The 26,494-nt window shown below is 39.6% G+C and overlaps 2 protein-coding genes across 5 annotated transcripts in view; one reads left to right on the top strand and one right to left on the bottom strand.

Annotated features, from left to right (window-relative positions):
• Positions 1-25,296, bottom strand: part of RUS1 (root UVB sensitive-like protein (Protein of unknown function, DUF647)) — a 68,443-nt gene extending 43,147 nt beyond the window's left edge. The window contains exons 1-5 of one of the 4 annotated variants that reach the window (XM_077366245.1): positions 24,397-25,291; positions 23,155-23,185; positions 22,910-23,025; positions 19,691-19,747; positions 19,267-19,465 (exon numbers count right to left, since the gene is read on the bottom strand). In XM_077366245.1, the coding sequence (XP_077222360.1) occupies positions 19,267-19,465; positions 19,691-19,747; positions 22,910-23,025; positions 23,155-23,185; positions 24,397-25,065 (1,072 nt within the window). In that variant the 5' untranslated portion in view covers positions 25,066-25,291. Of the gene's footprint in view, positions 1-19,266; positions 19,466-19,690; positions 19,748-22,909; positions 23,186-24,396 lie in introns of all 4 variants that reach the window. The other 3 variants (XM_077366244.1, XM_077366246.1, XM_077366242.1) reach the window with 3 other exon arrangements.
• Positions 6,073-7,393, top strand: LOC143856701 (uncharacterized). The gene is made up of 2 exons (XM_077366970.1): positions 6,073-6,458; positions 6,549-7,393. Exons 1-2 carry the CDS (start codon positions 6,110-6,112, stop codon positions 6,764-6,766), a joined length of 567 nt encoding a protein of 188 aa, XP_077223085.1. The 5' UTR covers positions 6,073-6,109; the 3' UTR covers positions 6,767-7,393.
• Positions 25,297-26,494: the final 1,198 nt, after the last annotated feature.

The following is a 26,494-nucleotide window of genomic DNA, read 5'->3' as shown; positions in this document are numbered from 1 at the left end:
GGACACCCTATCTATGTGAGGGCCAATCAAATGAATGGTTTGGATCTCCCTAACAATGTGGGCCTCCACTGTATTTTAAGCTAGTGTGTAGATAACTTATCTACACATGTGTGTAGGAACCTTTCTCTCATATATATATATATATATAGAGAGAGAGAGAGAGAGAAAAGGAGAGAATTATTTGAATTTCTCTCAAAATTCTATGAGAATTACACATCACTTTTTTGACTTATTTTAATAAAGGCACCCATTCAACCCACATATTTTCAATCCTACCCCCTCCTTTATGCTTTTAACAAAGGCACCCATTAAAGCCACATAATTTCAATCCTACCCCTCTCCTTTATGCTTTTTTAATTAAACCTCTATAGATAGGAGGGCTAGGATCAACCTATGGAAATGATTTTACGGGCACAACCTATTGATGTTGTGTTCCATCACATGGACGGTTTGGATCAACCTATGATGTGGTCCGTACAGTTCTTTGTCGGCCTGAGGAAAAAGAAATTTCTTTTCTTTTTATCTGAGATTTACACGTCAGCATTACTCTTTTACCATTAACCCCTTTGCTACTATCTAACATCTATATCTATGAGAAATTATTTGAGGGTAAAATCGTCAATATATTCCTGATATTTTACATCTCTATTAGATGTCTATGATTTTCTCACAATTTCTTTGTCTTATTCATACGAAAAGTACCGACACAGGGTAACTGTCTATGACAATTACGGAAAAAACTACCAAGAGATGGTATAGACATATGACAATGACGACAAAACTACTTGATATTCGCATTTCGGACAACTTGCAAAATATTGACAGATTCCGGGCACCTGAAGAGGAACAACAATTATGGAAACCTCTATCGATTGGAGGGCTAGGATCAGCCTATGGAAATGATTTTACGGGCACAACCAATTGATGTTGTGTTCCATCACATGGACGGTTTGGATCAACCTATAACCCTCTATAGATCGGAGGGTTAGGATCAACCTATGAAAATTCTTTTTGGGGCACAACCTATTTAGGCAGTGGCCCATCTAATGGACGGTTTGGATCATCCTATGGTACGGGCCATACCGTACATTTTAATAAAGTGAGGAGTGCGATCATAAAAATACGGTGAGTAGTGCAATTATAAAATATGGTAGTGAGGACATTAGTGCTATATATAATTTGAAACCATCACTGTTACTTGGATGTTCCCACGCTATTCAAGAAATACAAAATGATTTATGCCTTTGTTTGGATTGCCACAGTCAGGCAATGGAACCAGTATGTGATTCCGTGCCATTATCAAAATATGGTAGTGAGGGCATTGGAATTAGATATATATATATTATATATATATATAGAGAGAGAGAGAGAAAAGTGATACCAAAAACACTTGGGTCCCACATTTTTTGTGATGATCTAAAGCATTCATTAGATAGGCCCCATCATAGATAGGGTGTCCACAAAAAATCAGCTTCATAGGATCATCTTAACCCTTCCATTTGTGGAGCTAAAAAATGGACAGATTTGTGCCGATTTATAGCCGTCCATTTTAAGCTCCACAAATCACAGGGTTGGGATGATCCTATGTAGCTGATTTTTTGTGGACACCCTCTCTATGTCAGGGCCCATCAAATGAATGCTTTGCATCACCCAAATACGGTGGGACCCATGATTTTTGGTCGCCGGACTGGAGAATGATCTCTAGTCGGCAGACTAGAAACAGCAAAGAACTGTACGGACCACATCATAGGTTGATCCAAACCGTCTATGTGATGGAACACAACATAAATAGGTTGTGCCCCAAAAATCATTTCCATAGGCTGATCCTAGCCCTCCAATCTATAGAGGTTTCCATAATTCCTCTTAAATCGGATGGTTAAGATCACCCTATAGATTTTTTATTAAAAAAGCATAAAGGAGGGGGGTAAGATTGAAATTATGTGGCTTTAATGGGTGCCTTTGTTAAAAAGCATAAAGGAGGGGGTAGGATTGAAAATATGTGAGTTGAATGGGTGCATTTGTTAAAAAAAGTAAAAAAAAGTGATGTGTAATTCTCATAGAATTTTCAAAAAATTCTCTTCTTTTCTCTTCTGCTATATATATATATATATATATAGACTATAGAGCAGAAGAGAAAATGAGAGAATTTTCTGAATTATTTGAAAAAGCTGTGGAATTAACACGTCCAATAGGTATTTGCTACCCATCTTCTCCAAAGGCTACGTCTCGCCCATCCTTTGCAATTGTATGTGTTCAGAGATTTGTCTTCTTAGACGTGGTGAAAACTCCATAGAAATACTATTTCTGGCAAGGTGGCTAGCAATATGACAATGACGAAAAAACTACTTTTCCTTATTCAGAGGGTAAAATTACGGAAAGTTTGATATTACGAATGCAACACACCTGTAGAAATATTGACGAATTCCGGGCACCTTAAGAGGAACAACAATTATTGAAACCTCTATTGATTGGAGGGCTAGGATCAGCCTATGGAAATGATTTTACGGGCACAACCTATTTATATTGTGTTCCATCACATGGACGGTTTGGATCAACCTATGATGTGGTCCGTACAGTTCTTTGTAGCCTGTACATCGCATAGCAGAAGAGAAAAGGAGAGAATTATTTGAATTTCTCCCAAAATTCTATGAGAATTACACATCACTTTTTTTAACAAAGGCACCCATTCAACCCACATATTTTCAATCCTACCCCCTCCTTTATGCTTTTAAACAGAGGCACCCATTAAAGCCACATAATTTCAATCCTACCCCCCTCCTTTATGCTTTTTTAATTATGGAAACCTCTATAGATTGGAGGGAAAGGATTAGCCTATGGAAATGATTTTACGGGCACAACCTATTGATGTTGTGTTCCATCACATGGACTGTTTGGATCAACCTATAATGTGGTCCGTACAGTTCTTTGTCGGATCACCACAAAAAATGTGGGACCCATGTGATTGGGCACTCGAGCGCACCATAAGCTTGGTGCGCTCGAGCGCACCAACACTTTCCTCATATATATAGGGAAATGATATCTGCGCCAAAGTGTTTTGATAAACATGCGCCCCACTTGTCTGTCGTGTAGTATTTAAAGAGCTTTAAGAGCTTTTTGAGAACCGTAATATCCTCTGACATCTCTTTAAATACTACACGAATTACAATTGGAGCGCATATTTATCAAAACACTTTGGCGTTGATATCATTTCCATATATATATATATATATATATATATATATATATATATATATATGTATATATATATATATAGGAAAAGGTTTATGAGCTTGAGCTCAGCCTGAGGTAGAGCTCAGAAACATCATCTCCCATAGTTGTTTCACTCATCCAACCCATTCATTCTATAGGTTATGATTAGGATTATGATTTCTGGTTATGGTTAGGGTTAGGGTTATGATTACTGGAGGTTTAAAATGGATGGCTAGAAGATATGCTTCCATAGATCGAGTGGTTAGGATTATAGTATGCAGATGGTATGTTAGGAACAACCTATCTATGTGAGCTCCTATAGAATGAATGGATTGGATGAGTCAAACAACATGTTGATGGTGTATTTATAGTGGTCTAGCTCAGCCTGAGCTAGAGCTCAGAAACCTCGCCCTCATATATATATATATATATATATATATATATATATATATATATATATATATATATATATATATAGGGAAAAGTGTTTGTGATCTAGAGCTCATATAAGCTTATACAAGCTAGAGCTCACAAACACGTGGAGCCCACATTGTTTGGATGATCCAAACCATTCATTCGATAGACCCTCATATAGATAGGGTGTGCCCAAAAACTCAACTTCATAGGATCATCCTAACCCTTCGATTTGTGGAGGTTAAATGGACGGGTATAAATGGACAGAATCCCCTGTCATCAGGTCCGCAACTTCCTTGACCTTCCAGCACTGGGCAGGCGTCAACCTCCATACATGGTCTTACGACTTTGCGGAGACTTGTGTTTTCGGTAAACAGTCGCCCGGGCCTGGTCACTGTGACCCCCTTTGTGAGGAGGCACCCCTTCTCCCGAATTTACGGGGCTATTTTGCCGAGTTCCTTAGAGAGAGTTGACTCGCGCCCCTAGGTATTCTCTACCTACCAAGGTTATAAATTTCGTTTCGTTTCGTCCGAAATGGACGAAACGAAATCTTCAAAATTTCGTTTCGTCCGAAATTTCGGTTATTTCGTTCGAAATGGACCGAAATTTTGGATTTCGTCCGAAATTGGCTATAACGGCTAGTTAAACTGGATTTTGCAGATTTTACAACAATGCCCCTGGAATGGCTCTTTTTGGTTTTTGACCATTTTAACCTCAAAATGTGACCGTTTATAGCTGTTGGGAAGGGTATTTTAGTCATTTTTAAATGCACAATCAATTAAAAACTCTATAAATAGCAGTTTCCCTACCTTCTTATCCTCCACCTTCACATAAGTGATTCTCCTTCTTTCTCTACTTTCACTTACACTATCTATTCTACTAAATTTCCTACAAGTCTACCCTCTTCTTCAACTCAATCCAAGTCTATTTTGGAGCAAGGGAAGGCATACATTCAACTTACCACTACAAGAAGTCAAGAACTATTCCCAAAGGCTTATTTCAAGTGAGTGAAGGCTAATTTTTTCTTCTTCTCTTCAACTCAAGTTCAACCTCAAGGTTCTCTTTATTTCTTTCCATTTCCTTTCTTTTATTTCTTACTTCATTTGTCTCCTTCTACTTCATTTTTTTGTAATTTGTTTCAATTTTCTTTCTTCTAATTCATTTTTCCCCTTCTTCTACTTCATTTCAGAATGAGTGGGTCGGGCTCGGGACCTTCTGCAGAAGCATCCTCTATTGGTTCGGCACCCGCTAGATCGGATGACCCGGCATGGGCTTACGGTACATTGGTTCCGGGTCAAAAAAATAAAGTAACTTGCATATTCTGTGGCAAAGTCATATCGGGTGGAGGTATAACTCGCTTGAAAGAACATTTAGCGGCTGTTCCTGGTGAAGTAGCATTGGCACACAATTGCCTCAGCGAAGAGGTAAGGAAGTTTTTGTAGAACCGAGTGGTAGAAAAAAGAAGAAGAAAGGAATCACAGGAGGGATCAGGAATTTCTTTGCACCACGAACAACCCCTAGATCCTAGCCAAGCATTAAAAATGCTTTGGCTACCAAAGAAACAATGGATAGAGCAGACATGGTGGTTGGCATGCTTTGCTACGATGCCAATCTCCCTTTCAACGTTGCCAATTCACCTTTCTGGCAACCTATGTTTGATGCTGTGAATGTCGTGGGTTCGGGTTATAAGGCACCTACTTATCATGCTTTAAGGGGTTCCATTTTGAAGAATACAGTGGATGAGGTAAACAACTACTTGGAGGAGATTAAGATGTCATGGAGATACACTGGCTGTAGCATTATGGCAGATGGATGGACAGACACCAAATAACGTTCCCTAATCAACTTTTTGGTGTACTGCCCTAAAGAAGTCATATTCCTCAAATCCGTTGATGTATCTGGCATAGTGAAGAATGCCGATGAATTATACAATATCTTTGAAAAGATTGTCGGAGAGGTGAATCCGGAATATGTGGTGCAATTTGTAACTGACAGTGAGCCAAGTTACAAAGCTGCTGGGAAAAGACTAGAAGCCGCGTTTGGTACATTCTTTTGGACTCCGTGAGCAGCTCATTGCTTAGATCTCATCTTGGAGCATCTGTGCAAACCGACTGTATTTCCTCACATAGCAACCACAATTGAGAGGGCTCGGACGATTACAAAGTTCATCTACAACCATGGAAGCCTCTTGAATTTGATGAGGAAGAAGTTCACAGGTGGGAAGGAGTTGTGCCGCCTTGCTGCAACCAGATTTGCTACAAATTTCATTAGCATACAAAGTCTGGTGTTGAATCGAAAAGCACTTCAGCAAATGTTTGTGTCTGATGAGTATAGTACTAGTAGGTTTGTCCCACACCCACTGAGTGAAGGGGTAGTTAGTACTGTGTTGGATAAATCTTTTTGTGACCAATGCAAGTACATTCTAAACATTAGCGAGCCTTTAGTAAGAGTGTTGCGTTTGGTAGATCGGCAGGACAAACCGGCGATGGGTTACCTATATGAGGCCATGGATAAGGCCAAAGAGAACATCAAGGAGAGGTTGAAGAGAAAATCAGATTACATGCCCATCTGGAGGATCATCGACCAAAGATGGGATAGGCAACTCCACAGTCCCCTCCATGCAGCAGGATATTTTCTTAACCCTGCTCTCTTTTTCACTCCTACCTTCTCTAGGCACAGTAAAGTAACTAGAGGCTTGTTGGCATGCATCACTCGACTGGTACCTGATGAAGCTACACAAGACCTCATCACCAATCAGATTGAGGATTATCGAGAGGCTAAGGGTATGTTTGGAATGAAGCTTGCAATCCGCAACCGAACGAAGTTGGGACCAGGTATATTTGAGTTGTTTGTTTAATTAAGTATAATTCATTTTAACTTTCAGTTTCTCAACAAATAATGCTTTACTATTTGTTACTTTATAGTTGTATGGTGGAATCAATTCGGAGGTGACGTGGAAGAATTACAGACCTTTGCGATCAGAATCCTCAGTCAGACCTGCAGTGCGACTGGGTGTGAAAGGAATTGGAGCACTTTCGAACACATTCACTCTGCAAAGAGAAATAGGTTGGAGCACCAGAGATTAGATGACTTGGTGTTTGTCCATTACAATCTTAAGTTTCGAGAAAGGTATACAACGTAATATAATGTTTTCAACTCTCACCTCATCACTTTAAGCTTTTAAGTTTAACCTTTGACATTAAACTTAATGTTTTCCTTTTCAGGGACTTGTTGAGAAAATCATCTACCACTAGTGACCCTTTGAGCATAGACCATCTGGATGTCATGATGGATTGGGTTGCAGAAGAAGAAGATGTCATATTCACGCCGGAAGACATTGGGCGGGAAAATCTTGAACCACCTACTGTTGTGGTTGGGGCCAGGGACGACGACGACGACTTTCTCATGCCTCTTGAAGAAGATGTCCCTACTGGTGGTCCAAGTGGTGATGACGGCGGCGACGACGACGACGAAGAAGACATTGAGTATGATCATCCGGGTTATGATGACTGAGAGTTGTTGCTACTAGCTATTGTCTATGTTTCACTTTCATGTATATCTTTTTTTTTATGTTTTTCTATGTATCAGACTATCAGTTGGACTTATGCAAGACTTTATGTGTTTAAGTAATGAATATGCCTTTTGGGACACATATTTTGGACTATTTATTAGTTTTTCATCTTTTTCTATTGATTTTTTATTTTTTTGGATTTTTCTCATATTTTTTAATATATTTTTTGTGTGAACGAAAAGTTTCGACCGAAATGCACCGAAATTTCGTTTCAGTGGCCAAAACGAAATGGCGATCGAAACGGAATTTACAATTACGCTACCTACCTACCTGTGTTGGCCGGGCTCTCGAAAGCTCATGTGACCGGAGGTGGGAAGACAGGGGCTGGAAAATAATGTTAATAATAACCGCAAAGCCTGCCCTTATGCCCCAAGTGCTCAGCTTCACGCCAGAAGTGGAACTAACTGGAGGGTTGGTATGCGAAGAGAGATCTCCCTTGTTACAGGAGTGAAGAATGACCCGACCCAACAAGGACCACAAGAAGACAGGCAGAGTGGCGGGGCAATGGTACCAGACGTGAAGGAGAGAGAAGTGAGTTGGTCTCGATGAGAGCCTAGACGAGTCTCGTGTGTGATAGCTTATTGATTAGGGCCCAACCAAACTTCCAAAGTCAACTTACGTGAGAGGGCTTTTTTTATAAATTAAGAGGTGGGGGGGTTGCTTGGCCGAAGCTGTCGAAGTCTACTTTACAACGAAAGAAACGAAAGTTACAAATTCCAAGTATTTTGAGAGTTATGAGCAAAACAGTGAGACCAACGCACTTTCGTCGTGGTGATTTCGGACCTATCTCTGACTAAACGACTATAACTCACTCAATTCAACTCGGAATTTAGTGAAATTTGCGCCCACTTGAAGCTGTTGAAGTCTACTTTACAACCAAAGTAACGGAAGTTAAAAATTACAAGTATTTTGAGAGTTATGAGCAAAACAGTGAGACTAGCGCGCTTTTGTTGTGCTGATTTTGGACCTATCTCTGATTAAACGACCATAACTCACTCAATTCAACTCGGAACTCAGTGAAATTTATGCCCACTCGAAGCTGTCGAAGTCTACTACAAGTATTTTGAGAGTTATGAGCAAAACAGTGAGACAAAATGGGTGGATTTATGGAGGTTTATACCCATCCCTCTAACATCCACAGATCGAAGGGTTAGGATGATCCTATGAAGCTGATTTTTTGGGACACCATATCTATATGAGGGCCTATCGAATGAATGTTTTGGATCATCCAAACAATGTGGGCCCCATGTGTTTGTGAGCTCTAGCTCATATAAGCTTATATGAGCTCTAGTTCACAAACACTTTTCCCATATATATATATATATATAAAGAGAGAGAGAGAGAGAGAAAAAACGGTTCCTACACATATGTGCAGATAAGTTATCTACACACTAGCTTAAAATACAGTGGGGGCCACATTATTTGGGTGATCCAAACCATTCATTTTTAAGGCCCTCACATAGATAGGGTGTCCACAAAAAATCAGATCCATAGGATCATCCTAACCATTCGAACTATGGAGGCAAAAAATGGACTAATTTTTTAAGGTTTAAAGACATCCATTTTACCTCCACAAATCGTAGGGTTGGGATGATCCTATGGATCTGATTTTTTGTAGACAGCCTATCTATGTGAGGGCCTTTAAAATGGATGGCTTGGATCACCCATACAATGTGGGCCCCCACTGTATTTTAAGCTAGTGTGTAGAGAACTCTCTACACATGTGTAGAAACCGTTTTCTCATATATATATATATATATATATATATATATATATATATATATATAGAGAGAGAGAGAGAGAGAGAGAGAGAGGTTTCTACACACAAGTGTAGATAAGTTATCTACACACTAGCTTAAAAATACAGTGGGGGCATATTGTTTGGGTGATCCAAACCATTCATTTGATTGGCCCCCACATAGATAGGGTGTCCAATAAAAATTAGCTCCATAGGATCATCCCAACCCTATGATTTGTGGAGGTAAAATGGACATGTATAAACCTTCACAAATTTGTCCATTTTTTGCCTCCACGGTTCGAAGGGTTAGGATGATCGAATGAAGTTGATTTTTTGGGCACACCCTATCTATGTGAGGGCCCATCAAATGAATGCTTTCGATCACCCAAACAATGTGGGCCACCATTGTATTTTAAGCTAGTGTGTAGATAACTTATCTACACTTGTGTGTAGAAACCTTTTTCTCACATATATATATATATATATATATATATATAACATCATAAATTGGGGGTTGTGGAATTTGACCAATAAGGGCGCCCTTTGATCCCTTTTTTTGCAAGGGCGCCTATGAGTCTAGACTCTCTCTCTCTCTCTCTGAGTAGGCCAGAAATCAGCACGCTGAAAACAGATGACTTTTACCATTTCTGTCATAACTCTCAAAATACTTGTAATTTTTCGATGATGTTTCTTTCGTTAGAAACTAGACTTCGAGCCGCTCGATTCTGTACCAATTTCACTGAATTCCGAGTTGAATTGAGTGAGTTATGCTCCGTCGTTCAATCAGAGTAGGCCAGAAATCAGCACGTCGTAAATAGACGAGTTTCACTATTTCTGTCAATTCTCTCAAAATAAGTGGAATTTTCGGTGCCGTTTCTTTTTTTTATAAACTCCCTTTCTTAGTCTGATTGTTGCGCAGGCATACCTACTTCTTTTTGGGAAAATTCCTTTCTTCTGACTTGCTGGGGAATCGCTTTCTACTCTTCCAGATGCCCTTGAGGAGAGGACTGCTTTCCCCATTGAATCAGTCTAATGTGGAAATGTAGGCCTATAGAAGAAAGAAAAGAACGGCAAGCAAATGCTTCCTAGGAAGCAACATCCCCTAGGAACCTAACATATTGAGAACCTGGTAGAATGTAGTAAAACTGTTTTTGAGCTCGAGCTCCAAAAAAGTGTGGGCCCACATTTTTGGGGTGATCCAAAGCATTCATTTGAAAGGCCCTTACATAAATAAGGTGTCCACAAAAAATCAGGTCTATAGGATCATCCTAACCCTTCCATTTGTGGAGGGAAAAATGGCCAGATTTGTGGAGAAACAGTATCTAACCATTTTGCCCTCCACTTTTGGATGGGTTAGGATGATCCTATGGACCTGATTTTTGGTACATAACCTATCTATGTAAGGGCCTTTCAAATGAATGCTTTGGATCAGCCCAAAAAATGTGGGCCCACATGAGTTTTTAACGCCTGAGGTCAGATAAGCTAAATGAGCTCGAGCTCATAAACAATTTTCCCATATATATATATATATATATATATATATATTTGTGTTCACACACACACATACACACACAGAGAATTCCACATATCTTCGACTTGAATATTTGCTTCATCCACGCTGATAGGACACATGAAAATATGCAACCAGGTTGTGCATATAAATGGTGAAATGCTAGCAGAGAAGTTCGGTTATATCGCAAAGGAATTAAGGTACGTTTTGATTGCTGGAATTAGGAACTAGAATCAGCATCTTATTCTAATTCCTATTATGATTCTCCTAGAAAAAGAATGAAGGTAGAATAAAAAATTTAATTCAAATAAAAATTTCATTGCGACCCGGGTGGAATCAGAATACCACCTCTTGGGGCAGGAAATAGATTCCAGCATTCCTCCCCCCCCCCCCCCCCCCCTCGCCCTGCACTAGAGCAAATAGAAATCTGACGCGGCCAAGCTGTAGAAGGTATTGCGAGACAACCAGAAGCAGAGGGTAAAATACGAGGTACTTTATTGCTTACTATTTATTTTTCCTTCTTTTCATATTCTTCGATTCAGATTGAAAATAGAAGAGTGGAGGGTGGAATCCGTTGAGGCCTACGTGTAACATTACTTTCCGTAATCCAAAATCCGCCTCCCACCATCGGATTTTGCTAATTCTTGCTGGAATTACGTTTATCGAAACATTCAAAACAAAGACCCCAAAACCCATTTCTTCCTGGCATACAGAGATGCCCGAAACCCTAGCTCTCCTTTCTAGTTTGAACTTTCACACCCTGCCAGAAATCGTTCTTCCTCCTCTTCCTCGGAAAGACTAGTCCATAACCATGTGCTTTAGTGGCCGAAATCCTAATGAAACAAGAAAACCCATCCAACGGACACTTTTTGGAGAAAAGCCAGAGTAATCGCCATTCTAGAGAAGGCCAGAGTAATGGCCTCATGATGACATGGAAGGGTTGAGGAACTCTTCCCTCTTCTTCTGGTTTACAACCTGCATACAAAACCCTATTTTTTTTTAAAATATCGCCATTATTGCCCCCTCTCATTCCATATCCGAGCCATTAATCTAATTTTCTCATCTTCTCGTTCGGTGAAACTTCCTTTCTCGTCCTAAGTAATATGCCATCAGATTAAGCTTCTGAATTTTTTATTTTCTGAATATCTTCCACTAGTTAGAAATTTGTTCAGTGGAATAATTTTTGGCTGATGTGTCTATTATTGGGTTGTTTCCTTAGATGCCATGGTTTATGGATCAAGAAATTTGAGAGTATTAGGATTAATTTGGGGCAAATATTCTGCTACCATTCAAAAAAAAAAGGATTAATTTGGGGCAATGTTAGGTATGTAGAGCCATTTAAAGAAAATGTTCGGTATGTAGAGCTATTGGTTGTTCATTGTTTATGGCTTCTCCTCTGAAATTTGAGATTTCTGGTAATAAAACACCCATATCACAGGCTTTATTTTTCCTTTCTTTTCTAATTCTGTTTCCTCAAAACTGAATGCACATTGCTGCTGTTTTCTTATCCTTTTCTATTCCTTTCCTTTTCCATTTGCCATGTCATTTCTGTTTCCTTTCCACCCGAGTAGAGCAACTGAACAGACCCTTAGTTATAAATTTCGTTTCATTTCGGCCGAAATGGCCAAAACATTCCGGTTTCGTTCGAAATTCGGAAAGAAACGACCATAATTTGGTTACGTTCCGGATTTCATTCGTATTCGGAAATTTCGGACGAAATCCACCGAAATACAGAATTTCATTCGAAATACGAGATTTCATCTGAAATGCCCCCAAACGGCTAGTTTCTGGTTTTTCACAGAATTTACGACAATGCCCCCAAACGGCTAGTTTTTGGTTTTGAAACCATTTTAACCCCATTTTAGGATCATTTATAGCCATTTTATAGCTGTTGGGAAGGGTATTTTCCTTTAAACCTCTATATATACGCCTTTTCCCTCCAACTTCTCCTCCACCTTCTCTTACAGCTTTCTTTCCTACACTTTTCTACTTACACACTTCAATTTACACTATTGAACTACACTCTTCAACCTTCTATAATCACTACATTCAATTCTATTTTTCATCCAAAAGTACAAATATTTTGGATTAATCTCATTTTCAAAGGGAGGCTTCAACAAACAACCACATTACAAGCTTTTACTACCTACAAGTTACAACTACAAGACTACTACTAGTTTCCAATGGCTTCAACTTCAAAGTTTAGCTCTTCCAAAGTCTTCAAGTGAAGGGACTGGGGAAGTGAAAGCTACTCTCTTGAACTCAAATGCTTCTATTATATCTGATTCTCCTCCAAAGGCTTCAAGTCAAGGAAAGTTAAAGCTTTATTTAATTCCATTTCCTTTCTTTCATTTTATTTCATTTCTTTAATTCTTCTACTTCATTCTAATTAAAATTTAAAATACAATATGGGTTCGGGACCTTCAAGAGGAGCCTCCTCTATTGGTTCCACACCCGCTAGATCGGATGACTCGGTATGGGCTCACGCACCATTGATTCCAGGTTAAAAAAAACAAAGAACTTTGCACATTTGGTGGTAAAAACATATCGGGTGGAGGTATAAAATGATTGAAAGAACAACTAGCTGGTGTTCCGGGTGAAATAGCGGAATGTACAAAAGTGACTACCAAAGGAAAATGGAGAATGGGGCAAATCTTAGATTCAAAGAGAAATGAAAGGGCTAGGAAGAATGTAGCTAGAACAGAGGTAGGTAGTTTTTATGGCACACTAGAAGAAGAAAGGGGAGAGGAGGAAGAAGACAGTGATAGTGGTAGACCACCTCCACCTATGAGTTGACAAAGGGAAAGGAAGAGGTTCCGCACCCGATAGATCGGATGACGCACCATTGATTCCGGGTCAAAAAAAAAAAACAAAGTACTTTGCACATTTGGTGGTAAAAATCATATCAGGTGGAGGTATAACCCGATTGAAAGAACAACTAGGGGTGTTCCTGGTGAAATAGCAGAATGTAAAAAAGTAACTGCTAAAGTAAAATGGAGAATGGGGCAACTCTTAGATTCAAAGAGAAATGAAAGGGCTAGGAAAAATGGAGCTAAAACAGATGTAGGTAGTTTTTATGGCACACCAGAAGAAGAAAGGGGGGAAGGAGCAAGAAGACATTGATAGTGGTAGACCACCTCCACCTATGAGTTGATAAAGGGAAAGGAAGTTGTTGTAGAACCAAGGAATTGTTTTTGCACCACGAACAACCCCTGAGTCCCAGCCAAGCATTAGAAGTGCAATGGCAACAAACGAAGCCGTAGATCTGGCAAACATGGTGGTTGACATGCTTTGCTATGATGCCAACCTCCCTTTCAATATTGTTAATTCACCTTTCTGGCAACCTATGTTTGAAGCTGTGAATGGCATAGGATCAGGTTATAGGGCACCTTCTTATCACGATTTAACGGGGACCATATTAAAGAGTAAAGTGGATGAAGTAAATAGCTACTTGGCAGACATAAGGTGTCATGGAGATCCACTGATTGTAGCATTATAGCCGATGGATGGACAAAAACCAAACAACGTTCCCTAATAAGCTTTTTAGTATATTACCCTAAAGGAGTAATGTTCTTGAAATCCATTGATGCATCTGGTGTAGTGAAGAATCCTGATGAATTATTGAATGTCTTTGATCAGATTGTCGTAGATGTAAATCCGAAAAATGTAGTGCAGTTTATAATTGATAGTGAGCCAAGTTATAAAGCTGCTTGGAAAAAATTAGAAGCCAAATATGGCACATTCTTCTGGACTCCGTGCGCAGCCTAATGCTTAGATCTAATCTTAGAGCACCCAAGCAAACCGAATGTATTACCTCTCAAAGGAACCACAATTGAGAGGGCTCGAAAGGTTACAAAGTTTATATACAACCATGGAGCCCTCTTGAATTTGATGAGAAAGTTCATAGGTACGAGGAACTTGTGTCTTCTTGCGTGGACCAGATTTGCTACAAATTTCATATGCATACAAAGTCCGGTGTTAAATCGGAAAGCACTTCAACAAATGTTCGTGTCTGACGAGTATAGTACTAGTAGGTTTGTCTAACAACCATTGAGTGAAGAGATAGTTAATATTGTGTTGGACAAATCTTTTTGGGATAATTATAAATATATTTTCAACATCAGCGAGCCTTTAGTGAGAGTGTTATGTTTGGTAGATCAACAATACAAACCGGCGATGGGTTCCTAGATGAGGCCATGGATAGTGCCATGGAAAACATAAAGGCTAGGTTAAAGAAAAAATTAGATTATATGCCCATCTAGAGGATTATAGACCAAAGATGAGATAGACAACTTCACAGTCCCCTCCATGCAGTGGGATACTTCCTTAACCTTGCTCTCTTTTTCAGTCCTACCTTTTCCTAGCATAATGAAGTCACTAAAGGCTTGATGGAATGCGTTACTTGATTAGTAGCTGATGAGGTTGCACATGACATCATCAACAATCAAATTCAGAACTATCGAGAGGCTGCCGGTGTGTTTGGAATGAAGCTTGCAATCCGCAACTGAGACAAGTTGGGACCATGTTTATTTGATTTGTAGATTTAATTAAGTTTACTTCATTTAAACTTTCAACAAATAAATTAAACTATTGGTTACTTTACAGTTGCATAGTGGAATCAGTTCGGAAATGATGTCCGCCGTCAGAATTTTCAGTCAGACCTATAGTGCGACTGGATGCGAAAGGAACTGGAGCACCTTCGAACACATCCACTCCACAAAGAGAAATAGGTTGGAGCACCAGAGATTGAATGACCTGGTGTTTATCTATTACAACCTCAAGTTCCGGCAAAGGTGTACTACTTAATTTAAAATGAAATTGTTAGATTACTACATGGTTGGAAGAGAGACAGAGAGTTAAAGAGAGAAAGAGAGATAGATAAGAGAAGAGATAGAAAATGGCATGAGTATGAGAGATCCCTCCACACGAAAATAATATATATGTGTGTGTGTGTGTGTCCAACACTCAATGGCCAGAATACCCTTAATGAGTGGTGAGTCCAACACTCCCCTCAAGCTGGAATGTATATATCATACATTCCGAGCTTGTTACAAGAATCATTTAACCTAGCGGGCCCTCATGGTTTAGTGAACACAACTGCAAGTTGGTCTGTTGATCGAGTGAACATAGTGCATATCTCGCCTCTTTGAATTCTTTGACGAATGAAGTGGCAGTCTACCTCAATGTGTTTGGTTCGCTCATGAAAGACTAGGTTAGTGGCAATATGAATCGTAGACTTGTTATCACAATATAATCATGCTGGATCTAGAGATGAAAGACTAATCTCAGATAGAAAAAAGGCGTAACTAAATCAATTCTCCACTTGTATTTGACATAGCCGTGTATTCTACTTCCGCACTGGATTTGGACACAATATCTTGCTTTTTACTTCTCCAAGATACCATATTACCTCCAACGAAGGTACAATAGCCAGTTGTAGATCTAATGTCTGCTAGAGACCTGCCCAATCTACATCAGTAAACCCCTCTATTCTTTCACGACCATTTCTCTTGAAGCACAGTCCTTTTCCTAGGGTAACCTTCAAGTACCCGCTGATCTAAATTACTGCTGCACAATGGGATGTGGGAGGAGAATTCAAAAATTGACTAACAACTTCTACAACAAACGAGAAACGAGATATCATGATGAGTAATTGTCAAATAAATCAGCTTCCCAACTAATCTCCTACATCGTCATGGATCATCCAACAAGTCTCCTTGATCTGGAAGGAGTTTGACATTAGGATCCATAGGTGTGGATGCAAGTTTTACCCCCATAGAGCCTGTCTCCGCTAATATGTCTAAAGTATACTTTCTCTGTGACAGAGAATCTGTCACAGAGAAAGCACATAACAAGAATGTGCTACCTCAATGCCAAGAAATATTTGAGGAATCTTAAGTCTTTGGTGGAAAACTCTCCATGGAGGAAAGTCTTTAATCTCCGTATACCAACTTAGTCATTTCCCGTGATCACAATATCATCCACGTATACTATCAAGAAGATATATCCGGCAGTGGACTGATAGCTGAAAACAAAGTGATCAACCGCACACTGTTTCATGCCAAATCGCAGAACTACACCACCGAACCTCCCAAACCATGCCCTCGGAGGTTGTTTCAGCCAAGGTTTTAAATTTCGATTTCAGGAGTGATTTCGGTCCTCATCGAAACCGAAATTTTAGGCCGAAATTTCGGGCGAAATCAATGAAAATATTATTTTATTCCATAGAAAATTTCTACTGAAATTTCGGAAAACTATTATTTAACAGAAAAAATCTACCTTTTGGGATAAATCCCTTAAATTTTGGCCGAAATTTCCGGGAAACGAAATTTTGAAATTTCGACCGAAATTTTATACGGTTTCGTGTATAGCCAATTTCGGTTTCGTTCTCGACCGAAACCCGAAATTTCGGATTTCGGTCGAAATTTAAAACCTTGGTTTCAGCCCATAAATTGCTTTCCGAAGGTGACAAACGGAGGAACACATCTCTTCCTGAGCAACATACCCAGGAGGTTGCTCCATATATACCTCCTTAGTCAGATCGCCATAAAGGAAAGCATTCTTCACATCCAACTGATATAATGGTCAACCACTATTAACATCAGTAGATCTGAGAACACGGACGGAAAAAGAATTCCGTTCGTGCAGCTGAACGAAACGTTTCGACCAAAATAGGAACAAAATGACCGAAATGATTGAAATGTACCATTCGAGTGAGCAAAATGAAATGCTCACCGAAACGAAATTTACAACTACGATGACAGGTACGGAAATAATTAAAGATTAATAACCCTAATTTAATTTAGCTACCTCAGCTAGTATAGTTGCCTAGTCTAACACCCAGATGATCTAATTGTGAGCTCTGGAGATCTTATCCAATGGTGAGATCTCATATTCTCCAAAACAACACTCAAACGTAAGCGGTTTGAAAACAACATACATTTTTGTACGATAAAATGGCCCCATAAGAAAAGTAAAATCTTCCGGTTTCATGCACACTGTCGAATGTTGATCTATTGTTGAGCGTCTGCCGATGACTGACGTTTGTCAGTGATGCAGAAGAGGGTGTCACTTTCAAGATGGGCCGTGAATTGGGCTTTTGAAAACCAATGGGTCTCAATGGACCATTGCGTCAATGGGCATATGGGCCTTGATGGGAGAGTCCTCATGAGCTGGTTTTGGATATCGATCCTCATGGAAATGGGTCACTTTTCAGGTACACATATATTGAACACTCAAAGATATAAACATAGCAAGATGATGATAGAGATGGAAATAGAAAAAGATAAGAATAATCCTAATCTGGCCAAAGTACCTTATCCAGTCTAGTTGCCTAATCTAACACATGATGATCCAATTCTGAGATACAGTGATCTCATCCAACGGTGAGATTTCTCTAACAGGTTTTTCATTTCGTCTTGACTTCTGAGGATCACATCATTGCCAAAAATCATCATATTCCTCACTTCACTAACAAGAACTATTAACAATCCCATATAAATCTTGTAAGTCTCACTCAGTACCACTATAGAGTTGAGGAAATTGTTTTCTCATTCCAAATTCTTGCTGATCCGATCTTATAAATGTTGTTTAGTAAGTAAAGAAACCAGTTTTACAATCACATATTTAATCCTTAATTTTTTTCCACACAGTTTCTATTGAGATTTTTCAACGACTACATTAATGTCTGGAGAGAGAACATGAGATGACCATAACATAGAAAAGAAGTACCAAAATGGTCGAAACATCCCCGACATTAAGTTCGGATAGTAAAAAATTTACTTGTAGATATAAATGTTGTTTAGTAAGTAAAGAAACCAGTTGTTAATTTCGTTTCATTTCGGCCAAAATGGCCGAAACATTTTTTACTTGTAGATATAAATGTTGTTTAGTAAGTAAAGAAACCAGTTGTCAATTTCGTTTCATTTCGGCCAAAATGGCCGAAACATTTCAGTTTCGCTCGAAAACCGGAATGAAATGACCAAAATAATGTTTCGTTCCGGATTTCGTTCGATCTCGGAAATTTTGGACGAAATTCACCGAAATCCGGAATTTCGTCAAATTCGGGATTTCGTCCGAAATTTGTCCATTTAGTTTTCTTTTTGTTCTACTCTCCTTGCCTCTTCTTGGTTCTCTTCTCTTCTTAATATTTACATGTAAAGTCATTTAAATAAATGTCCATTTACTTAAGATTTACATGTAAATAACGGAATACCCCTCATTTGGATCTATTAAAAATAGTTTCAAGACCCACATCTAAAAGAATAAAAGTAAGCTCTCTAGTTCTAGTGCAAATTTCGAAAAAAGGGTCGGGGTCAAAATCTTAACCTCCAAATGGTGGGGTATTTTTCTAATTTTAAAAATTCATAAATTCTACTAAATTCTATTATGTCCAAACATGATTAAATCCTAAAAGTCCAGTAAAAAAAAATCTAATGTTGGATCTTTTACATATTGTTCATTTAGTTGTTTCTTATATTTTCTAACAACTTTTAATATTTTTCATATTTTTAACTATTAAAAAAAAATTTCCCTCATCGTAGTGGAACGAAAAGTTTCGACCGAAATCGGAATGAAATGACTCAAATGAGCGAAATGTACCATTCCAGTGAGCAAAACGAAATGCTCACCGAAATGAAATTGACAACTAAGGTGTGTTCATATTAAATAATGAGGTTGTCAATCTTGTGTCGCCTGCACACACATAAGAAAGTAGAAAATGTGATGGTCATTGGGAGTTGATTCCCAGCTTCTGCAAATTTGCATACCATTTCATGAGCAGAAAATATATGAAAAGTGAAAGAAGGGAGATGAAAAAATTACTTGCACGATATGGATTCAGAGTTCTTATCTGAATAGACTGATATGACTTCAGATTGCAAAACATATGGACCCCAGTAACTAAACTGAAAGAAGCAACAGCTAATGATTTCGAGGAGCCAATGTAGTTAGCCAAGCCTATCCCAAGCATAATACCAAGAGACTTGCTCACCATTCCTTGAGCTTCACCCTTTGCAATTACCTGCCATAAATACTAAACTTAGAAAAAAGCACAAATCTGAATGACCAACTGAACTAGAAAACTTTCAAGCTGGAAATAGAATACAAAGGAAAGGAGCTATGGTTGATGCCACTTGATAAACCACCAAAGACAAACAAGACAAAACATAACACCATGAGGTTTCTTCATTTCAGTGCAAGTGTAGAGGCGTGGAAAATTGAATTAACTAAAGGGAAACAGGTTTACCTCGGCGAAATTCCTTTGAGCAGCAAAGCCTGCATAGAAACAGCTCCTCGTAGCAGCCTGAGAAGGAATAATTTTCAACTTTTAAAGTATGCAACCTAATAACAATGTTTATAGATAAGATGATGGGGACCATACTTCAAAAATAAAAAAGAGGGCAAATATGGTGATGGGGCCCATTATTAGTGCTTTAGTTTTTTTTCTCTCTTGTTCTTAGGACAACTCAACTCAACTAAGACTTTGCCCCAAACTAGTTGAGGTCGGCTTCTTGTACTTAGGAGACACGACTTTTATTTTAGGAGGGGCATAATGTTTTTTTGGTATTTTAGTTTTAATGTAATTGGGATGGGATAGTGTTTTAGTTAGGGTTACTATTCAAAACACTATTCACGGTACTTTTTTTTTTGAAAGATACTATTCACGGTACTATTCACAGCATGTTTAGTTTTTATTTTTGTTAGGATTTTTCTTTTTTTTGAATGGCAGCAAATTCATTCAAGAATAAGGAAAGGACTGAGATGGTCAACCCCAAGAGATATACAATAGCATCATTAGAAAAAAAAATACAAACAATGAGAACCGGATCATGGGGTAAGGAAGTCAAACATCTCAAGTACCTCCTTTTCAGACCCCACCCTTGCCAGGCCGTCAGCTGCACAATTGGCAAACTTTGCACATGATTAAAGACAATCAAGGACCCAACCACACGATCTTGGATTTCATCAAACCACTGCGCAAATCTCAAAGGTGGCACATGAGAGCCTCTAAGCCAACAAATGGCATTGAGGGAATCGCCCTCCACAATCACCCTATTCAAGCTTTCCTTGTCCAAACACTTAATACCTTGATGGACAACACGCACCTCTGCGTCACTAGCATGTGCAACCCCTATAGGCCCTGCAAACACCCATAAGACTAATCCCCCATCGTCCCTAAGGAATCCACCAATTCCACCGGACTTGGGTTTCCCAAGCTTGAACTGTCAAAATTTAGCTTCAAGAAGCCTTGAGGAGGGGGTTCCCAATTTTGAACAATCACTTGATGATGCTTTGAGCTGAAGCAGATCTCCCTCCATCCATTCCATAGATAAAAAAACCGAGACAAAATTAAAGGAATGGTGAGATGTCACCCAAGCTACCGTTAGTGGAATCACTTTCATGTATGCGAAAGAAGAGGATTTTACAACGCCTTCAAAGACCCTGTCATTGTGTTCTTTCCAAAGAACCCACAAAGTAGCTAAAAGGCAAACATTCCAAAGAATCTTGCCTTTTTTCTTCCAAGACACTAACAACCACCCCTCTAACAGATCTGGAACCGTTGAGGGGAACACCCAACACATTCCAAACCTACTTAAAATGTTACTCCACACCTCCCTGGCAAATCTGTAATGTAAAAAGATATGGTCCACCGATTCCCCTGTTGATATACAAAGAGCAAAATGGTCTACTCTCAACATCCCCCGCTCTCGCAAGAAATTTTCTAGAGTTTAGGATTTTGTGTCTATTAGAATACATGTGTAATACCTAAGGGCATAGCTGTCTTTGTACTTTCTCTCCTTTAATATAAATACTCACATGAGGGGGAGGACTCTCCTAACTCACTCTTTTCTTCTCTCATCCTCTCATCTAACATGGTATCAGAGCCCTAGGGTTTCAATCCCCTAGGACCACCATTACCAACCCCTCCTCTCTCCTTCATCTCCATCTCTCTCTAACCCTAACCCTCGGACAATCCCTAACCCTATCCGTAACCCGCGACCCCCTCCCCTCTTCTCCCATCCCCGCGTCACCTCCCCTCCCCTCTTCTCCCACGCCATGACACCCCCCCGCGCCCTCTTCCCACTCCCGCAGCACACCCTCACCTCCACTCCCACAATGCGGCACCTCCCCTCCTCTGATCCTCTCTTCTCCCACGCCGCGGCACACCCCCACCCTCTTCCCCCTCCTCCCACCCCGCGGCACCCCCGTCCTCTTCTCACCCCGCGGCACCCCCTGCCCTGCCGCGGCACACCCCAGCCCTCTTCCCCCTCCTCCCAAGCGCCCCCCCTCCCACGCCGCAACACCTCCGTCCTCTTCCCACCCTACAACTTCAAAGTAAACCACTTCATGTGAATTTCTTTTCGGTTAACCATGATCATATCACAAGATTTGTCTTGTCTATGATATCCCATTCAGGTATCATTAAAAAAAAAACATGATATTCCATTCAGGCACTCCTCGACATCTGGCAGCTGAGGAGTTCCGCCACTAATATCCTACTACAAAGCATCCATCGGTCGGGTAAAAGGTGAGCACCGTGTTTGAATCATCTTCTCCCATTAAAGGCTTCACTAGAGACAGGTGGGTGGAGTATATTCAGGATGGGATGGGAGTACTTTACAAGAATGATGATTGGGAGATAATTGTCAGACCATCAGAAAAAAAAAAAACAGTTGGCTGCAAGTGGGTATTTAAACAAAAACAAAGCCTATGCAACATTGTCGATTGGTGGGAGGCTTACTTAGTGGCCAAGGGATACAATAAAAAACATGGATTGGACTATGATGAAAAGTTTAGCCCTGTTGTCAAGACAAGCACGATTCGATTGGTCTTACTAGCTCTGGCTCACATTTTTGGTTAGCCCCTCAATCAAATTGGTGACTGAAAATCCAGTGTGTTACTTGAAGGAGGCAACTTATAGCCTTAAGCAAGCTCCCCGTGCATGATTTCACAGGCCCAACCAAGCACTCAGAAGATAGGATTACATGCCTAGCAAATCTTACCACTATTTATCCATCACAAAGACATGAGCATGGTGCTTGTTTTGGTCTATGTTATGATGGCATAAACACTGAGACTGAAACTGTTGGAATTCAGAAGTTGAAATTGAGCATAAGGAAAGATTATGATAAGTTGAAATTTATCTTTCTTGGTGTTAAGATTGAGAGAGCCCGAAAAGGGTATACACTTCAATCCTTGTAAAGTAACACTCATTCGATATAAAACATCATTACAAAGATAAATCATTATGTTAGGTATTGAAAAGCATGTAAGCCAACATCTCCAATCACCAATATCATAATCCCATTCAATCACATAAGAGTAATGAAAAGAAAAGAAAAACGAAGTTTATTACTACTGCAGCATAAAAATAGGTATTATAAGTGATATGTGGAGGCTAAAATCCACTGTGAGTATCATAACAATTTTAGAGAAAGTATTTTACAACTACAAAATATCATACCTGAATTAATGCAGCTGCCGAGCGACCAGCTCCAGCAGCTGCTCCAATCAGAACAAAAAGATGAGGAAATGCAGGAGTTAATTGCTCCATTCCATAGGCAGTGTTTTCCAAAAGATCTGCAAATAGTCTCCATCCTTTAGGATTAACATCAAAATGACGGCCATATTTTGATAATAGAATTTTGCTGAGATAGCCAATTCCATCCTTAAGTACCCAATTCACAGCTGCAGCTGTTGGAATCACACCTTTTCCCAGTCCAACAGCATAAAGTAAAGCCTGAATGGAAAGCAAATTAAAAAAAGTATATAAGAAAAAATAGTTGGCTTCAATAGCATATGGGGGCATAAAATAGAAAAGTAAATCTGTGCTAAAACAGTTTCCTGGACAAGAAAAAAAGTTTCATTCTGGATAAGAAAATGATATGAGAATTCATTTAATGACCAACAGAGGAACCTACAGTTAGGAGATTCCACGGGTTTATGATAGAAATCTGGGAACTGCTTACTTCGGCTCCCCAGTTTGATAAAATGACCAAAATTGTGCTTTCTCAATAAAATGACCAAAATATCCTTATGTCACTGTCTACTGAAGCTCATGGCTGTATGATCGCTTCCCCCCTGTCTCCTTGCACATTTTTTCAATTCGATTTGGCTTGAACTTAGTCCAATATGTTGCAATCACATTGAGGACAAAATCCCCCCAGTCGGTTTCTGTCACCGTTCAAATGCCCACCCATTTTATTTGACAATGTCTGTTCCAGATGAACGGATCCTGTATGGTCCTTTGCAGGTTTGGAGCATAGATCGTAATAGCCAGTGATGAAAGGCAGTGGAGAGAGGTGATGGAACAGAGACAGTAAGAGCGTCTGGAAGAAGATAGAAATAGAGAGAGGGAGAGGCTATAGTATCAAGCGATGACAATGAACAGCAGTGATAGTGATGGTGGAAAGTGGAGAAAATGGGCCAGAATTGGGGGAAAAGGAGATTCAAAACCATATAGAACTAACCTGCTTGAACGCTTCGCTAGTTTCAAATGAAACCAAGAGAAGCATTTCCCAGTTTCTCTAGCTACATGGAAACGTGGGAGTATCCATTACCCAAGCTCGGCTATATGCCGGAGTCCCTTGTAGAACTCTTATGGATGTAATGAAAAAAATAGGCAAGTATACATTGATAGAAATATTCATAGCTAATTACAACTCGGCAAGTCAACAAATAGTTGTAGCATAAAAATATGATGTCACGGAACTGTGGTAAACCATGTGATAGGAAAACAGTAGTTGAAATAGTTAGAAGCATTTAACATTCAGAGAGAGAGAGAGAGAGAGAGAGAGAGAGAGAGAGTTAGAAGTATTTGATAGCTTGATAGTCATTCACTTTCTTTTGTCCTAAGAAGTAATACATCAATGTAAAATATAATCCTTTGAGGAATTATTACAAACACAAACAATGCCAAGTCAAACAAAACGGGATATGATGTAGCAGCACCTGGGTGGAAAGGACGCCGTTGATTTGGCTGGCAACACCCTGGATCCCTCTCCAAAGAGTATATTCCAAGTAATCACTAGTTACGCTGTGGGGATAACCCTGGGGTAGCATCAGCCTCAGAAAAAGATGAATGCACCACCGCCAAGAACTCAATCCCCACCGTTGGAAAGAGCTATCCCCACCGTCGATGGTGGAGATGATAAAGGCATCCTTAGAATCATCGGCAACGATCCTGGTCCACTTGCCTCCCCTCACTTCCCAAAGGACCTCAGGTGACGTTCTTGCTAGGGCACAACCCAATTGTGAGCAACCCACTAGTAATAATAATATGAAGAAGAAGAAGAAGAAGGCACCTTTGTGTGGCGAAGAAGAAGAATCCCACCAGCCTTCGAATTCAAAGGGATTCCACCCACCACCACCACCACCACCACTACTACTACCGTTGTTGTTGTTGGTTCCATTTTGATTCTCATTCCTTCCGCACCCCAGAATCGGAAGGAGAAGGGAGTTAAATCGAACGGTGGAGAAGGAGGAGGAGATAGGTCGGAGGGGGATAATGGGCCGATTGAGAGGAGGAGGAGGGAGTCGTTTTGCGTGGTGGCAGCAAGAGGAGGAGGGTTGGAATGTGGACTGATTAGTAGACAACAATCTACTAGAAAAGGCGGCCATGGCAAAATAATACAAGAAGAATGTTCATTTCTCTCAACGGATTTCGATTTTCAATCCTCTACAAGACTCTGGAATTTTTTTTCCATTCCTTATTTTTTCCATAAAATTTCTTCCTACCACCAAAGTCGAAACGTCCCCCTAGAGCCCGAACAATGAAATAGGTGTTGTTGCCAACTCGTGGTTCATCAGATAATAAATAACCAGGTGAGACCGGTTTGAAAGAAATTATGGATTGAAACATGAAAGAAGTTTCAGGAAAACACTTTGAAAACGGGATTGCATTTGGAAAATAAAAAAGGGACAGACATGACCGTAGATTTCACCTTTTTCCCAAATCGGATTCTGTTTTCCTAGCAAATCAATAAAGATGCAACCATCAAAATAAGGGTGTTGGTATTAATTACTTAGATATTTAAATATATTTTTCAAATGAGATATTTAAATGGGAAGTGATATATCCGCCCCTTTTGATCACTTGGGACACCCAGCACAGTGTATCAATGACTGCGGAGGGGTTAATGTACTTCACGTCAGAAGGATTCGGACGAGCTGATTGCCATGAACATTGCTGCTGGGTGTCCCAAGTAATGAAGAGGTGCGCATTTATCATTTCCCTTAAATATATATAGCACTAACTATTGGAACTTGGACACTTTCAATATTTTTTTCATTTTAAATTTCAGGCAATGATATTTCGGGCACAGTGTCTACATATGCCCCTCTTTGGCAGAGTGTGCTTGTCACACGAATGGCAAAACTGACAAGATAACACATTTTGGCCGACCCAAAATCGAGAAGAATCAAATTTTGAATTTTTGGTTCTGAAAGTGATATTCACAAGAATAAATGGGTGAAATAGCCTTTCACCGGACTCTAACTCGGAAAAAACTTATTATATTGGTGAAACTATTTTTCATTAAACTTTAACTTTGCAAGCATTGGTGAGATAGCTTCTCTTTGACTCTTAACTCAGCAAAACATATCATATTGGTGAAATGGTTTTCACCAGACTCGTAAACTCGACAATCATGACATATTGGTGAGATAGCCTCTCTCCAGACTTTTAACTCATGGGTAATTTGGATTTTGGTTTTAAAATTTCAACATTCAACATGACTTATAAGTAATTTGGTGAAACGTTAGACACATAACTCGGCATTCAGAACATATTAGTGAGATAGCCTCCCACCAGACATATAACTCGGTAACACATCGATAACACAGGTATACCTGACTCCGCACTTGGGTAGCGGTACACTGCGGAACAACGGATCATGACTTAACTTTTCATTACTAACAGCAGAATAACTAGATAGAGTTGCGATCCAGCTTTCCACCAAACTAGACAAGAAAGAACAATAGTTGAATGGAAATTTTGATCGAGGGTCCATGGCGATGAGCCACGAAGAGCCAAGCAAATATCAAGGGT

The sequence above is a fragment of the Tasmannia lanceolata genome, unplaced genomic scaffold (genome assembly GCF_043159265.1).
Source record: "Tasmannia lanceolata isolate RefF3 unplaced genomic scaffold, GAP_Taslan_0.1 ptg000023l, whole genome shotgun sequence".
Lineage (NCBI taxonomy): Eukaryota > Viridiplantae > Streptophyta > Magnoliopsida > Canellales > Winteraceae > Tasmannia > Tasmannia lanceolata.
Note: the sequence above shows the minus strand (reverse complement) of the source record. Positions and strands in the feature narration are given on the sequence as shown.

Bases quoted from the DNA above. Each gene is read 5' to 3' on its own strand.
- LOC143856701 (XM_077366970.1), top strand. From the start codon at position 6,110: ATGGGTTACCTATATGAGGCCATGGATAAGGCCAAAGAGAACATCAAG. The intron at 6,459-6,548 runs GTATATTTGAGT...GTTACTTTATAG, and splicing joins CCGAACGAAGTTGGGACCAG to TTGTATGGTGGAATCAATTC.